Source organism: Diceros bicornis, chromosome 3 (genome assembly GCF_020826845.1).
Source record: "Diceros bicornis minor isolate mBicDic1 chromosome 3, mDicBic1.mat.cur, whole genome shotgun sequence".
Lineage (NCBI taxonomy): Eukaryota > Metazoa > Chordata > Mammalia > Perissodactyla > Rhinocerotidae > Diceros > Diceros bicornis.
Window position 1 is genome coordinate 90,343,302 of NC_080742.1, and position 17,705 is coordinate 90,361,006.

The 17,705-nt window shown below is 44.7% G+C and overlaps 2 protein-coding genes across 2 annotated transcripts; one reads left to right on the plus strand and one right to left on the minus strand.

Moving 5' to 3' along the window:
• Positions 1-3,053: 3,053 nt before the first annotated feature.
• On the plus strand, positions 3,054-3,995 carry LOC131400367 (olfactory receptor 6V1). The gene has a single exon (XM_058535120.1). It carries the CDS (start codon positions 3,054-3,056, stop codon positions 3,993-3,995), a length of 942 nt encoding a protein of 313 aa, XP_058391103.1.
• Positions 3,996-10,978: 6,983 nt separating this feature from the next.
• On the minus strand, positions 10,979-11,926 carry LOC131422401 (olfactory receptor 6V1-like). Its single transcript, XM_058569616.1, has one exon. It carries the CDS (start codon positions 11,924-11,926, stop codon positions 10,979-10,981), a length of 948 nt encoding a protein of 315 aa, XP_058425599.1.
• Between the last annotated feature and the right edge of the window lie 5,779 nt (positions 11,927-17,705).

A 17,705-nucleotide genomic window follows, 5' to 3' on the forward strand; every position in this document is an offset into this window, starting at 1 on the left:
GAAGGCCCACATGACTCCAGCCAGCACGGTTGTCTCTCAATTCTCAAGATGTCGTGCCTCCAACTCTGCTTTGACCAGCCATCCTGTCTGTCTGCCTGAGCTGCCCAGCAGCAACGTGCTCCTTTCTAGCATTATCCCCCATTTCTGTCCACAAAGACCTAAAATCTTCATTACGATCAATGACTCTGTCTTGGAAACTCAGTTCCAGATTCAGATCCTACAGAAAGATTGCTTGGCCAATCCCTTCCAGCCCTTGTAGTTCTTAAAATCGGGACCCATTTGCACTGTCTTCATTGGAAATATTTTGCTTTATATGTTTTTTGTCATTATTCCTGTCTGTGGGTGGAGGTGTGGGTGGGACTAAGTGGGTGGCATCCATAAAGTCTGAACTCTGAGATAAAAGACTGTGACACAGAATTTTCTGGGGAGCTTGATCCTCTGCCACATTGCCTTCACCTTCATCCTCAATGTGTGTGTCCTCTCACTGGAGTCAGAGACAAGCCTTTAAGTCTGGCCAGTTCCCAAGATGCATCTCTCAGGGACTTTGCCTCTGAGAGGAAGATATCTCCTCTTAAGCTTACTGTTTTGATTTCCCATTCCTTCAGAGAATTCAGTCAAGAGGGTGCTGTGGTCCAGGGTCTACATTCCCTGACTCCTCAATCTCAAAACCTTGATCTGGGAGGGAGACAAAAATCTCCAAGTGGGAACTCTGGATCTAACCCTGGCCATATACCCAGTCAACCATAATCCTAGTTGAGCTGGGAAATTCTTTTGTGCTTTTTCCATGATCTCCCTTTTCTTTGACAATCCTAGGAGAAAAGAAAGGGCCAGGAGGCAGGCACTGCCATGGAAGCAATCCTAAGCTATCAGCTGCTTAGGTGTGTCTAGGTCGCTACCCCTTTCTTCCTTCAGATCTTTTTCTCAAATGTTACTTCCTCAGAACAGAAGACTTCTCATTATTCTAAGGAGTAACACCAGTGCCTCATAATCCCCAGAAGGCTCCTTGCTTTCCCATCATTCCCAGAGAGAATGCTCTGTAGGAGTCTAAGTCTCCCATCCAGTATAAGCTCAGCTCTAAACCACTTCAAGAAACCAAGGGCTTGGAGATAGGGTGGAGGGAGAGAACCAAGAACATTCATCCTTGGGAGAGAAGGGACACAAACAGCACCTTTCCCCTCTGGTCTCCAGAAGGACTTCTTTCCCACATTCCGGTCCTACATCAATGTTGCCGCCCCAGGCTTTGTGGTGACACAGGGTAAGCCTTCAATGAGGAAATTAGCATAAGGATTGGAGATGTTGTAGCTTGTGAAGCCGCTCACTCAGCAGTGCCACCCCATTCCAGCTGAGCCAAAACCCCTGTCCACATCTGCTGCAACACACTAACCAAGGATGATGGACCACATGTCTCTTGTCACTCGAGTCACAGAGTGGACCCAATAGGCAGGAATCTCTAGACATTAATTTCTTAATGTGAGGAGCTCGAGAAGAAGGCACTGTGCTAAGAGGCTAAGGTGAGTGGTTTAGGTTTGTATATGGGTCAGGCTTTTGTGCAGCACAGACATTAGGACTGAGTTTGAATTTATCAGCCCTGGGTGTAGATTTTAGCCCTACTGTTAAGATTTGTCAGTAGGATGGGTAAACAGTAGATGGAGGGACAAACCCTGTTCTTTAAATTGGAATGACATTGCTGGTGGCCAGGACACAGCTTCAGATGAAGCTTTTATGGGGCCAGAGAGAGGACCAGAGTATATCCATATACAGCTTTGCTCTGTCCACTTCTAATAGATTGCATTGTAATCTTTATTTTCTTTGACAATTGAAGTTTTTTAAAGTATCCTTTTAGTGACCTTAAATTCTGAGGAAAAGCATAAAGCTGTGGGAATATTCACACACACACACACACACATACATGCACCTTCACACACATGTTGGCCCTAAAGAAGGTGGAGAGATGATGGGCCAAGAAAATTTGAGGGCAGTGGCCACCATGCAATAACAATGACCACAACTGTTTATTGAGCACAGTACTATGTGCTGTTCCCTGCACTAAATGGTTTACTCTTTAATCTTTGCAACAGCCCTAGAAGCTAGTACTATTGTTATCTTCATTTTACAGCTGAGTAAACTGAGGCTCAGAGAGAGTAAGTTATAGCAAGGAGCAGATTTATGTTCCACAAACAAGTGTCAGGGCAGAATTCAAACACAGGTCCAGAGCTCATGCCTCGATCACTATGTGAGTGAGCGGAGTAGGGGAGGTGCAGGGGAGGCCTCTGCAGAGCAGCACCATTAGGTAGAGCGCTAATGACCTGGTAGCTGGCAGGGCAGCCACCTGCTTCCCAGGCTTATCTCTGTGACCTCCTGTGTCCTTTCCGTTCTCCATCTTTGCAAACACATATCAGAGGGCCTCCCTAACGGAAGCTAACTTATTGACTTTCCATCAGTTTTATGATCATAGCTGGAGAAATGTGAATGAATGAGGGTCCTCAACAGAGAGACAGCCCAGAAAGACCCAAGGGGACCCTTTAAAAGAAGTCTTGGTGCACAGCCACTGGGTCATGACACAGACCCCCCACTACTATCACTTGGAGACTTCTGGGTGACTTACCCTAATTGTCTGTCTTTCTTTCCATGTTCCCGCCCCTCCCTATCTTTCTCTGTTTCTCTGTCTCATATACTTGGTCTCCCTCTCGTCTTCCTTTTCTCTTTTGTTTCTTTCTTGCCTTCTCCCTAAATGTCAATGTCTGCTGCTGTGTTTTCCCCTTAATCTGCTCCTTTCTGTTTTTCTCTCTCCTTATCAATGGCTTTCCTTGCGTTTACTTCTATGTCTCTCTAACTCTATTTCTCTATTATTCTCATATTCCCATGTTGTTATCTCTCTCTCTGTCCTGCTGTTGATCAGTGACCACCTACTTGCGTTTCTCTCCCTGTTCTCTTTCTCTGCCTCTATCTTGGTTTCATGGTCACTGATTCTCTCTCTATCTCTATGTCACTATCTCTGCCTCTCCATTTCTGTCTCTTGTTACCTTTCCATGTAGAGACCTAGCCCCTGGATCATGGTAAATCTGAGCCACCCTTTTGAATTTGTCCTCTTGGGCTTCTCCTCCTTCGGTGAGCTGCAGGTTATGCTGTATGGGCCATTCCTGGTGCTTTATCTTCTCGCCTTCATGGGTAACGCCACCATCATAGTCACAATCATAGCTGACACCCACCTACGTACTCCCATGTACTTCTTCCTGGGCAACTTTTCCCTGCTGGAGATCTTGGTGACCACGACTACAGTGCCCAGGATGCTCTCAGACCTGCTGGTCCCCTACAAAGTCATTTCCTTCACTAGATGTATGCTTCAATTCTACTTCTACTTTTCCCTGGGCTCCACCTCCTTCCTCATCCTGTCAGACATGGCCCTTGACCGCTTTGTGGCCATCTGCCACCCTCTGCGCTATGGCACTTTGATGAGCTGGGTTGTGTGTGTCAGGCTGGCAAGGGTGGCCTGGGCAGCTCCATTCCTAGCCACGGTGCCCACTGTTCTCTCCCAGGCTCATCTCAGTTATTGCCATGGCAACATCATTAATCACTTCTTCTGTGACAATGCACCTCTGCTGCAGCTGTCCTGCTCAGACACCAGCCTGATGGAATTCTGGGACTTCTTGATGGCCTTGGCCTTTGTCCTCAGCTCCTTCCTGGTGACCCTCACCTCCTATGCCTACATCGTGACCACTGTGCTGCGGATCCCCTCTGCCAGTGGCCGCCAGAAGGCTGTCCCCACATGTGGGTCTCACCTCACACTGGTGGTCATTGGCTACAGCAGCATCATCTTCCTGTATGTCAGGCCTGGCAAAGCACACTCTGTGGAAGTCAACAAGACTGTAGCCTTGGTGACGTCAGTCTTCACCCCCTTTCTCAATCCCTTTATCCTTACTCTCCACAATGAGACAGTCAAGGCAGTGCTAAGGGGGCAGATACAGAGGGTGAAAGGCCTTCGCAAGGCATTATGATGAGCCTGAAGGACCTGGCCAGGCTCAGTCAAGTGGTTCTGTGAGGAGGCAGAGTATCAGGCTGGGTGGGAAGACCACTGTCGAGATTCTTTAGATTTTTTCCTCTGTGCCTCTGAGTGATAACCACAGTGAATCCTCAGTGCTACCCTGTCGGGACCAAAGTTCTCACAGGCCACCATGGAAGAGCTCCCATACCCGCTGGCAGCTACAAGAATTCTGAAAGTAGCCCAGGGCCTGGGAGCCAGGAGTGGGGCTTTCAATAAAAGGAAGTACATGGGCTTTCCATTCAAGGAATAGCAGCCAAGAAGAGTTCTCTGATCAAGAGATGTTATCCAGCCCCCGTGTGTGTGTGTGTGTGTGTGTGCGCGTGCGGGCGCGCGCGTAAAATTCCTGAAAGTCTGTTTGGTCTCACATTCACTTTGGAATGAAATATCAGCTCCACTGCCCTTCCCTCCCCCAACCATAATCTGAAATTTAAAAAACCCTCCAGTTACTTTGTACTCAGAATCATGGTGTTCTCTTAACTTCCACTTCTCCTGAAAACAGCCCCAATTTTAATAATCTGCCAAATTGTTTCTGCGAATACACTTTAGTTTACCAAATTACCTTTTCCAGTAAACTACAATGACTTCACTCATCAAGAGAGTACTCGTGGCCCACTTTCTTTAAAACAACAAAAACTACTAATTTATCGCAAATGTCAAGCTTTTTAAAAGCCTACTATGTGGAAGTAAACAAGAGAAGGAATTGTAGGCTCATTTGGTGCATACAGAGTGTCTAGCTTTGGAGATGTGGCTCAGTTAGTGGTCCGTTGGTTCTCCTTATGTACTTCCAGTGTAACCCCAGACTAACCCCTTCCTAACCGAAATGCCCCTTTCTCTGACTTTCTGAAAAGTTAATTTCTTTCTTGCTGAGATGCCCTTCACTCAAATCAGAGGGTATTTTTAGGTTCCTAGTTTCAGCTTCTGGTCCAAAATCTTGTCTTCTCCAATTACACATCAGAGCAGTGAGTCTGCTGTTTGCTGTTGCTATTGCAAAAATTGACTTATTTTCTCTAATTGTCCTCTGCTCACCACCTCGAAGAGTAAATATTTGTAGAATAAATGAAAGGATGATGAAGAAATTAAAAATAATTCCACTGATAATACCTTACTTTTGTGTGTGTGTGTGTGTGTATACATACATATTCACACTTGACAAATTGCTTTTACGTATGTTTTCCATTTGCCTTTACTCTCATAGTAATTCAATTAAATGAAGATTCACTGATCACTCACCATGTGCAATGCACTCTGCTCTGCACTGACTTCTAAAGATCAAAGAAATATGGATTCTAACCTCAAAGTTTTCTCCACCTGTGAGAGAAAAAAGTACAATTAATCTAACACATTTTGATAAGGGCTTTTCCTACTTATAACAAGTGCCTGAGAGCCCAGAAAGGAAGTACTGCTCCTTGGGATGCAACCAAGCAGTTTCTGAGCCACTAATGGATAAGGCAACCATAGTTGTGAGGAAAAATGAGTTGTTCAAAGCGATGGCAGTTCTGACAGTAGAATCTGGTCTTCAAACTTCTTTTCTACTTCTCCATCATTGGAAATTCTTCTTCCATCTGGATCAAACTTGGATTAATTTAAAGCTGGAATCTCCAACATCTGAAGCCACTCAGTGTAGACTCATCCAGCCCCTTATTTAGTGTGTATCCATCAAGTTCCCATCAAGTTTGTAGAATTGTAATTCCAAGGATTCTAGTAACCCCTTCATAACAGTAATTGTATCATTAATATCCTCACTTAAAAGAAACAAACTGTCAGAAAGCAACTATAGGTTCAGTGTCACTTTTACAGATTTCTCCTTTATTTATCACAATAGTACTCACAAACATTTGAAAGATAGCAAATAACACTTGTACATGCAAGAAATATTTTTATTCATTCCATGCACACTGTTAATTGCGTGATGGATCCACATTCTCTTTGCTATAATACCTTATTTCCCAGGAGAGGGAAACAATTGATCTGATTGTTGTTCTATATTAGGCCATTTGACAGAAGGCAACAGCCTTCGCTCTCCACAGAAGTAGCTTACACTGGAGCGTAATTGCAGGGGATTGGGATGAGATTGCTTGTAACACCCAGAATTGATTTAAATATAGGTAGAATCAGTGGTGAGATTTCATGACTCTAAAATGCCTGCCACATCCTCCCCACCCACCCTCCATTTGTTTGGCATTCTATCCACAGAAATACAGCATTCTAGTAAGCAAACATTAGAAACGCAAGGTTCTGAATAGCTAGCACAAGAAGCCATTGTCACGTATATAAATCCCAGTGGGAAGCTGAAAAATAGATTTATTCCTTCCTATTGGGAGGACTAGGGGGCAAGAAATCAAAGATATGAAAGTCTTGATGAGAGAAGATAAAGGGCTATAATCATTTTTCAAATAAAAGTCAGGCCTGGGTCCTATAGTAACCAGTAGTAGTTTGAAAGCCCTGTGTACGTGGCATTTTAAGAGTTTGGTGAGGTGTAAAATCCTCTACGGCCAATTTGGAAAATTTTAGGGTTACCTATAGAGGACCATGCTCATATCAATCTAGTTCACCAATTCTTTAAGCTTTAAATTTCCTGATGTAAATATGGTCCTTGCAACAATGCCTGACAGATACTGAAGAAAACTGATAGTGATTTAGTGGTCTGCTGGTTTATATTAAACCACTGGCTCTCCAGTTGCAGCATTTGCTGACTTACAGCATTTGACAGTCTCCATGGTGTCAGTTTCACTCCCATCATGCCCAATTTCAAACTACCAACATGACATCACTGAACTTGGAGATGGGAAGAGATGCTCAGCAGCACACCACTATACAGTATTTTCACCAAGGAGATACAAGCGACACAAATAACTTCAATGATATAGGTAAAAGTAAAAAGTAGCAAGATAATTAGGAGTTTAGAGTTTTTATTACCTGTGATTTTAACATAATCTATTTGGTTGTAAATTTCTATTATTTAATTTTTGAATAATGGCTATGTTTAATTCCTGAAAGTTTAGCAATTGGTTCTCAAGAGAGCTCCAGAGCGTCACTCCAGACCATTCTGACTCTGAGTTTTCCCTTAGATCCTATTCCCCATTCAAACCAGCATCTTTGTCCTTCTCTTTCTCTTGAGTTAGATATGTGTCAAGTCCTATGGAAGGAAACCTCATGAAATTGCCCCTTAACAAAACTATTCTTAAGCCCTTTCTGAACTCAGGTCATTTTCAAAACTGAAGGCAATTAAATTACAGCACTGAAGGTAAATAGTATCTTTCATGAATACAATATAATTGCCCGAGCATGCAAAGTTTTCCACACCAATGACCTCTGTACCCACTACAAAGTTTGCTGTAATCTGATATGTCCTATAATGTCAGAGAGGAACATCTTTCAGAGGACACCTACAAGTCCCCTAAGAAACTTGGATCTGATTAGTGAAAACATCCATGATCACACTCCAGACAGCATTCATTAATACCATCTCTCTGGGATTTCTTGCCTACATAATATGCCATTTTTATGCCTACATTGTTTTATACATTCAGTTGCCTCTCTCTGGAATTCCCTGTTTCTCTTCACGACCTGTGAAGTTACTCTACATACTTCAAACCTAAACAGAAAGGACACTGTGTTTGGGAAGACCTTCAATTTAACCAAAGAGAATTAGGCATTCCCTCCTTGTATTCCCAGAGTGCTTTGCATAGTCTAGTAATTAATACATAGCCTTGTCTTCCCACACTAAATTCTCAGCTACTCAAGTTAGGCACCATGCCTTATATGTCTTTGTGTCTCCTGTGCCTAGAACAGAGTAGATGTTCAAAAAATGCCGGCTGCCTTTAGTAAAGATATTCGTGGATGAATTTGGACTATGAGTAAACACTATAAACAAAAACATGGAATGCCATCTTAGGTGACAGTAGTAGAAGTATGGTAAACAAAGCATGAGAAGAAGTTATCCCCCTGCACACTATCCAGTTAGTTGTCTAAACTAGTACCACAACCAGTTCCAAGACCCACGTAACAACAGGCACAAGGAGAAGCAATGTGGATGGTGAGAGGCCTAGAAATTGTTCAATGGCAAAATCAAACTTGTAAATCTGAATATTTTGTAGAGGAGTGTGTAGTTGTCCTCACTTATTTGCAAGTCTGCCTGTGTAACTCAAAATTGCACAGAGGGTGAATGTTTGAGGGAGTCATAGTGAGGCTGGACATAAGGGTTTCATCTTGAAATTCAGAACAGTGAAGCAAAGAAAGGGACTGCCTCACAGCTGTGAGTGCTGCATCCTTAGACTTGGTGCAAGTAAGGGCTCTTCGCCCACCTGCAAGTGTGTGTGCTGCAGTGGGGGTGTCTGCACTCAGGGGAGGTGTGTCTGGATGACCTACACACTCCCTTGAGATGCCGGGAGGCTACGATTTAGTTACATCGGGACTCTAAATTTGCAGACACTTTCAGACAGCCACTCTGTCTTAGAACTGGAATCTCCAGTTCCTTCCAGCAAGGTGGAAAGATGTTAAAGTTATTTTCTAGGCTGTGTCTATGCAGGAGCCTCATTTGACATTGTGCACACCAAGGGTCCCTGTCTTATCAAGACGATGTACTGAACCAAAACATCTCTAGGTCATGTCCACACAGGATTCTAACAGCGAGTCAGAGGCTGGACCATTAGGCCAAAGTCACTCAAGAAGTTTGAAGTCAGACTAAGATGAAAATGTCGGGGGCCTAAATTCTGGTTACTGTCACTAGAAATAGGACTGGGGATGAAAGTGATTAAGAAAGGGTGGCTCCAGTAATTGCAAATACAGCCTCAAATTCCCTCTTTCAGTGCCCTTCACATTGTTGAGACTGAGACAAGCACTTTCTTACACAATTTCCTGATTGAAACTACCCCAGCAGATTGTCCAGATCAGTGCTCCTCAAATATTAATGTGCATATGAGTCACGCAAGGTGATTCCTATTAAAACTAAGATTCTGATTCAGCAGGTCTGGGGTGGAGTCTGAGATTCTGCATTTCTAACAAGCTCTCAGGAGATGCCAGTGCTGTTCCAAGGATCACCCTTTGAGTAGCAAGGCACCACAGGCAAGTTTGTTGACAATGTCATGCCTGTGTGATGTTGGCTGTGATGGGTGATTATTGTGGAGGCCCAAGGCAAGATGTACCTTCCCCAAACTGACCAGTCAGAGACTCCACTTCTAAGAAAACACTATGAAAAACAGGCAGTAGACTGCTGTAGGCTGTTCATCATTTTTAATTTATTAAAAAGGAAATATATGCAGAGATGAGGGAGTGGCAGGAGGGAGTCTCTCCAGAGGAAACTCTGAGTAGATTTGTCTGCTGATTATTTTAGGAGGAGCTGAAAGAAAGTGTTTGCATATCACAAGGAGGTAATTGCTTCCCACTTAGTTCTTCAGTTTTTCACAAAGTTTGCAAGGAGGGTAAGTAATTAGTCCCTTGAGGGGTAGAGGAAAGAAAGTTCTCAGACAGTTTCCCCAGCTGGCGTTTACTGCAGAATCAAAAGTATCTGCCCACTTTCTTGGAGAGGCCCACAAATAGGAGCATGTTCTGTGGTAGTTTACAGAAAAAAAATCTCAATGGGAAATCAAGGTCCCTGGTCATAACAAGAGACTTATGCCTCTAGGCTGCACACCCTGGGACGCTCTCCCGTCCCACCACCACTGGTCTTTTACAGCTGTGGCTCTATGCGCTGGCCCCTATACTGTGATATACACACTGCAAATTAGGACTTGGGCCTCTCATCTAGAAATCCCATGAATGGAGCTAGCTTCAGAAGTAAGAGGACGTTCTCATCTACTCTTTGTCCTGCTTTGCTAATCCCAGCCCAGTCTTGATTCATTCTAGTTTAAGAAATCAGACACTAGAGCTATTTCTACTCCCCTCATCTTCCCGTGACTTCCTAAACCATTTCCAGATTTCCAAGGAATGCCTTCCCTCATCCACCCTCCCACCCCATTACCCACAACATGAGTCCCACTTCATTTCCTCCTTCTCATCTGGCTACTTCCAACCTTCCTTTACCACATAGGACCCCTGGGAATCTCCTGACCCAGCTGCTTCCAGGAAACCCAACCTCAGAGGACCCTCCCTCTAGGACATGCACCTAAGGTTCTGTGGGAGAAGGGAACAACTAGCCTATGTGAGGGAAAGGCAGCAAGTCTGGGAGCAGTGACCCAGCTTTCTCTTATTTTTTGAGTGCATGGAAAGAATAACATCTAGGCATGGGGCCATCAGGAACTTTCTGTGTAAGAGACCTGGGAAAGCAGCCACCAGAGAGCCATTTCTGTTTAAAGGCAAGAGGTGTCAGGAGCCGGAAGGTGGCAGTCTAGGTGTGAGTGGTAACTCTACTTGAGGAGCAGTCCCAGAAACGGGGTCCCAATGGGAGGCCCATGGTTTCTTCTGTTTGGGAGATGACAGGCCTCTCTGTTCTTCTCAGAGAATCTCTCACTTTCAGAACCCATCTTAGACTCTGAAGCCAGTTCCTGAGAAAGGAACACATCCAAAAATTATTGCACATAAAGTACCGTAAAGGAATGTGAACAAAACCATAGAGCCAGAATGAAGAGGACAGATATTAATAGCACATTTTGTACAATAATAGCCACATTTACTGAGGTCTTACTATGTACCAGACCCTAGGCTAAGATCTTTATTTGGATTATCTCTTTTAATTGATATTATCGTACTGTTTTCACTGCACAGCTCCCTCAAAATCATCCATTCCTTCACTATCTCAGGCTCAGACACCTGCCTTTGAGACATTCAGATGATGTGAGCTCATTAGCTCTCTGTAGTGAGTGAGCAGAGACTTCTGTATGGTGAGGGAGCAGGAGAGACTAAGAAGGAGATTGAGAGTCTCTAGCATAGGCACCTGGGTGTCCACCTGCAGCAAAATGTCCTTCCTCCTTCAGACTTCACAGGTGTTCTCCAGCCCTCTCATCTGCGGACTGCAGGGTCCCTGAAGGGGATCCTTTTGGTCATATCCTCAAGGACCTTCTTGACTTTCTCATTCCGGAAGGTGAAGATGAAGGGGTTGAGGAATGGGGTCACCACTGCAGTCAGCAGGGCCACCACCTTGTTGAGGTGTGTGGAGCGGCCTTTACCTGGCCTCACATAGATGAAGATGGCACTGCCATAGCCCAGAATCACCACAGTGAGGTGGGAGGCACAGGTGGAAAAGGCCTTCTGGTGCCCAGAGGAGGACGGGATGTGCAGGACTGCAGCCACAATGAGGACATAGGAGACCACAATAAGCAGCATGGTGGCCAGCACAAAGAGCAAGGACAGGAAGAAGTCTTTGTGCTCAATGTGGCGAATGTCGGAGCAGGAAAGCTTGAGAAATGGGGCAGAGTCACAGAAGTAGTGGTCAATGACATTAGCTCCGCAGAACCAGAGCTGGCTTTTCTGCAGGGTTGGGGAGATGATGGAGAGGAACCCGACCACCCAGGAGGCTACCACCAGCTTCACACAGACTGGACCACTCATGATGGTTGGATAGTGCAGAGGGCGGCAGATGGCCACATAGCGATCGAAGGCCATGACTGTGAGGATGAAAAAGCTGGTGCAGCCCAGGGAGAAGTAAAAGAAAGACTGGATTAGGCATTCGGCCAGAGACATGATCTTGTGAGTGGACAGGAGGTCTGCCAGCATCCTAGGAACCACAGTGGAGGTGACCAGCATCTCCATAAGGGAGAAGTTGCAGAGGAAGAAGTACATGGGTGAGTGGAGGCGTGAGTCAAGGCATGTGAGGGTGATAATGGCCAGGTTCCCCAGCACTGTCAGTACATATATCAATAGGATGAAAGCAAACAGAAGGATCTGAAATTCATGGAGATGAGAAAATCCCAGGAGCACAAATTCCCTGACGACGCTGAAGTTATTCATTGCCCTTGACGCCATTTCTCTGTACTACCTGTGAGAAGCCAGGAAATCTTAGTGGGAAATCCACATCAACCTCTCTCTTGACCTTGCCCTCTGATGGCTGCCCTGGCTCCCCAAGCATACTGGCCTGTATGCATGGTAAATCTCAATGTCCAGGAGATACATTCCTAAAGGGCAAAAGTTCCGAAAGGGCAAGGAACTGACTGGTTCTGATGAACAGGTTAGGAGTTGGCCACCAGCAGATTATCACCACTCCTAAACTCTTCCTCTTTTGTCTTCTAGTCATTATTTCATTCAACACATTTGTTAAGCTCCAACTCTATGCTGGGTCTGGTAAACACTCCCCAACTCCCCAATTTAATAGTCTTTTCATCATAATAACGCCTACTATTAGCTGAATTCACTCCTTGTCCCAGGAAACGGGCTAGGTACCTCATGTATTACTTCTTTTCATCCTGTGTGCTCAATCCTCATCCTCCCTGTCTTCTCTGTGACATTTCAGGCTATGAAAACACATTTTTAAAACCACTTCCACTCTTGACTGCAAGGACACTCTACTCTTAGTTCTCCAACAATTCTGACTTTTCCTCGTCTGCTCTTTGTCTTTCTAAATCTGGATGTCCCCACATTTCTCTTCTCATTCTTCTTTTACCTCTCTATTCTCTCCTTCAGAATCTCACTGGCTTTGTTAACCACAACAATCTTAAAAATTAAATGAAACTCAAATCTGCTTTTTTGTTGCAAGCCCACATCTCTAACTGCCTGATGACCACCACCACATACACAACATGTGTAAAAATACACATAATCCTCCCCTCCCCCAAAGCCAATATCATGTTTACTGCTCCCCAAACCCCAGTCATCCAGGCTTGAAACCTAGAAGGCATCTCTGATTTTTCTCTCTCTCTTGCAAACCTCTTGAATTGCCACCCTTAGGATTTTTTTTTCATCCAGTCCCCCTGTCTTTTTCCACAGCCACCACCCAGGTTCGAGGATTTGTTTCCTCCTAATCAATGCAACAGCATTCTTAATGACTTTCTTATTTGTACATTTCTCTATTTCCAACCTATCCACATGTGCTGTTATATTTATTTTTCTAAAATATTATGTCCATAGGCTGTTTTTTTAATAATCTGAGGCAATGTGATTTCATTTATACATTACTCTCAAAATCAATTAATCAAACTAGTTAGCTATCTACCTTCATACAGAGAAACAGTACAAGGATGCATTTAAAAATATTAACCATGGCTATCTTTGGGTGTGGATTATAGGCATTTTAAATGTTTTCCTATATATCCTCTTTGTTTTCCAAATTCTTTTCATTTGAACATATGTTATTTTAGTGACCAGAAAAAAAAAGTGAAACAACAATATATGAATCAAACACAAACTACCCCTGGCAATCCCGACCTTCCACAGCTTTGCCCATCTACCCCTCCAGCCTTACTCTCGCCTCCTTCTTACCACATATTTTGTGCTACCATCAAACTGGACCACTAGCTAGTCAACAAATTTGTTAAATACACCCGGCTTTCACATCATTTTCCTTACTCTTCTTTATGCTTGGAATACCCTCTCGTGCCTTCTTGGTCTGGAAAGTTCTTACCCATCCTTCAGAGACTGTCTCAAATGTCCCTCCTTTATGAAGCTTCATCCTCTATCCGGATGTGAATTCGTCCTGCCTGGAATTACCAACCAGGGAAATTAGCATGTTCTCCCTTGCATTATAATTATTCTTGTGCCAGCCTTATCCTGAACACTAGATTCCGGTTTCTTAGTGGCAGGGCTCTCTTTCCATCTTTATAGCCCTCACAATACCTAGCAACATGTCTTACACAGTCTAAGGGCTTAGTATATTTTAGTTAAATAAATGAATGAAGACCTCAATTGGGTTTTCACTCCTGGTCCTGAGAGAAAAAGTTTTGCCAAATGGACTAACATTTTCTTTAATGATTATCTGTATGCGTGCATTGTGGGCTTTAACGGAAGGTAATGGGGCAATCATGCCCTGACAATTTCTTATCAGAAAGATAAGATGAGACCAGGTGTGTTTCAGAATCCAGTCCCAGAAGGGTCTGGGTAGCACCCTGCCATCAAATACAATACTATTTCTGCAGCATAATACATAAATATTCACACTAAATGGAATAAATAAGGCTATAAATAGACTCACTTTGCTAGGTTCAGATCAGGTTTAGCTGCCTAGTTAGTTCGACACAAAATTAGAAAAGAACTCTTAGTTGTCAAAGCATTTTTGACTACAGAATTGTGGATAAGTTTGGTGATCGGATAGACCTCATTCACTGAGGGCTCACCATGCACTGGTCCTTATGCCACAACAAGGCTGTGAAAGTTACCATCTCCATATCACAAGTGATACACGCTGAGGCCGAGGATCCTTAAAGATCTCATTCGCGAGTCACTGAGTTAGTAAATGTACAGCTGGGATTTGAGCCCAAGGTTTTTCAACTCTAAAACCTATTTGTTTATAGTAATCAAAATGCCAAGTATGTAAAATCTTCAAAATTTTCAAACACGTGTCAATCTCCGGACACAGAATTCAAAGCCTATTGCTTGGGTCTGCAAATGGAGAAAGGATTTAATAAATGGTAAATTAAGGAATGTATTAAAGAGTAAATTCCCATGATCAGCTGCTGATGCTCAGTGATGCACAGGAGACAGGGAGGGTGTTCCTTTCTCTGCATGGAAAGGATCTAACCTGGGTCTCTACATTACTGCAGGGCAAGTTAGATGGCCCCCAACAGGCTCAGCCCTCAGTCCTCCATCCCTCATTGGGAATCCACCACAATCATTCCCCCAGAGGCTGCTGCTCCTCTGCTTATGACTTCCCTGACTGTGATCTCAACCTCTCTGGCCCTATACTGACCTGTATCATATTCAGCAGGCGTTATAAATGCCTAAGTGAGAATAAGGAATTCAACCCATAGGACTATTTTACATTTTATTCACCGTCGCTGCCACCCGGAGAGCAATATGTTTCTTACCCGACAGGTTTCTGTGACATCGCATCCTGAGGTTCCACAATCTAAAACATTCGACATCCTGGAATCAGAGGTGAAAGAGTTGATCCAGGGCTGACCCTGGAGGCAGGAATTCTCCATTTAGTGCAGCAGGCTTTGCTCCCCACCCTCCAGCTGCCATGCTTTTCAACTGGCCTGCAGCACAACCCTCATTACTACACCCTCATCCCAACACTACCTGCCTTTCTCCTCCCAACCTCTCTCCAACCTACTCGACTTTTCACCCTTAGACTTTTCTCATCCTATTCAAGATCTTGACCCCCCTCTCAGATTTGATGATTGGTACCACATCTTTGTCCAAGATGCATGCCCATCCCTACCTGCTGCTTCAAGACTCTTAGCCACCCCTCCCCTGACTCCAGCTCAGCAATCTAGAGTCCATAACTCAGGACAAGCCCCTGGAGTATGTTTTAGGACCTGCTGTACTTGTTGAATAATTTTACAACCCAAGTTTTTATTTGTCAAAACTGGTTGTTTAATACAATCGAAATTAAAATAGGTAAAGTTTAACTTGAAGGTAGAATCAACTTTTCTGTGCATCAGGGTCTTCTACAGACCAGATTTTCCTCAGTGCAGCCTCTGCAGCAGCCGTTCAACAATTCTCTCCCTTACTACAGGACAGATCCTCTCTCAGGCCCAGGAGTCCTGCTTCCCCTGACCCAAGAACACTCAGCTTTTCCAAGTAGGAGATAATGCAGTTTCCTATCAAAGCAGGCCAAGTGCAGCTTTAGCTCTCACAAAGTAGACTGGCCAAGGCTCTGGTTGGCCATTTAGCACATGCTTTGGACTGGGCCGCACATTATCCGTACTTGACAGTCTGGACTCCCCAGTATGTCCGCAGTTTCCCTCACACATTCCTGATAAGAATCCTCGCTGATAAGAGGTCCTGTTCATCTCTATCCAAACCCTTCATGCTGCAGGTTTTGCAGTGCAGATCTCTGTCAAAATGAGAACAAACAGAGAGCTCTCCTATCTCCATATAATAACCCTCCAGTGACTTGGAACTCATTTGAAAGCTCCCTCCTAGTGACATATCTTTCTCTCTCTCCAAGTCAACCCTCTCAATTCTTCTGACTGAATTATCCTCATGCTTTTTGACTTTTGAAACAAGTTTCCTAAACCAGAAATGACTCTCTTTTGAATAACTGGAAATGCAGTGGGAGTAGCAGTTCTGTCACCATGGTTGTTTGTAGCAGTGATAGTGATCATCAGTGTCCTGGGACATGCAGGACATCTCAAGTCAATGAAAGAGCAAGGGTGAGGAATAGGATAGAGGGGTGGGCATGGAAAGTACCTGAATATCCCCTTGTGGTTCACAGGCCTTTGCAAGGGGCAGTACAGAGGTAAATAGCACACTGGGGTGAGCAGACCAGCTGGAAGGATGAAATAGAGGCAAAGAATGATGCAAGACAACCATATGCTAGGTAGCCAAGGGTCTGTGAAGGCTCCAAGAGAAGACAGAGACACATCGGGAAGGAACCTAGGCTGAGCTTCCCTTGAACCTGGGTCTTTCAGGAAGGGGCAGAAGGAGTGGGGTGGGACAGAAGATCCCCAGATTGTCCCCAAGAGGGAGGGCAAGATGAGACCAATGTAAGGAGTGGAGTCCTGTCACAATGAGATTCATTGCTGTCCCCAAAATCAGTAGCAGCACAGTGAGCAAGAGGATACAGGTAACTCAAATCATTCATTCATTTAGAAAAATATGATTGACTGTGTCAGATACCATTGGTGCTCAAGAAATACAGTGGTGAGCAAAATAGTCCCATGACTCACAGCCAAGTTGTGAAAAGAGACAGTAAATGAGTTTAAAATGACAAACTGACAAGTGATATGCAGGCAAAGAAAGGGGCATGACAGAGATTGAGGGGTAGGTAGGGGACTCACCAATGCCAGGTCCCATCCTGCCATTCAGGCCCAGATGCAGGACTCGGCTGTGGTGGCTGGCACCCAGTGGACAACAGGCAAGTGCAATGGATGAAATGGAGCAAAGATGTACCTCTCAAACTCCCTGCAGGCACAGTTCCCAAACCTGGGACCTCTGGGGTGGTCCACAGTAAACAGAGACAACACAACACCAGGATGGAGACACTCCACCCCGCCTGGGCCCCTCTCTCTGTATCCCCTTCCTCTTGCTACTCAGCCACTCCTGATGGAAGACCTGAAACCAAAATGCACTGGGAAAGGTAGAAGCCTCCAGCTCTCCTCAGCACTGACAGTGTGCTCCAGCAGGGCTGTATAGGACCACAACAGTGGTTCCTAAGGAGCAGGTGTCTCACTGGGGACTTGGGCATATCCCAGCACCATCCTCAGTTTGGGAAATGTAAGCTCCAGGGAGCAGGCAACTGCGAGTCCACAGGGGCCTCCTTGGAACCATGACTGCTCTCTCACTCTCTCCTGTCTCCTGTGGGCATGGAGCTCAGTGCAGTCCTGACAACCCTGGGATCTGGGCTCTGGGGTGAGGAGAAGAGGGAGTAGGGGCAAGGAGTTGGGCACCTGTTGCTTTAGACCCAGACAATGCAGGAGAAAAGACAAGGAGCTAAAAATTCTCCTTATCTCTCTTCACCCCAGAGGGAAAAACAGGGTCCAACTCTCTTGTTTTCTTATAACCCAGGAATAAGAGAGAAGCTGACGTAGTAAAAACACCTCTTTTAGAAAATAAAAGGAATCACCAGGACCTGAGCATCAAGACTTTGGGTGCGGTTCACTCTCCTGCCTAAAAATGATTCTCAGAGCATCTT

Bases quoted from the DNA above. Each gene is read 5' to 3' on its own strand.
- LOC131422401 (XM_058569616.1), bottom strand. From the start codon at position 11,926: ATGAATAACTTCAGCGTCGTCAGGGAATTTGTGCTCCTGGGATTTTCT.
- LOC131400367 (XM_058535120.1), top strand. From the start codon at position 3,054: ATGGTAAATCTGAGCCACCCTTTTGAATTTGTCCTCTTGGGCTTCTCC.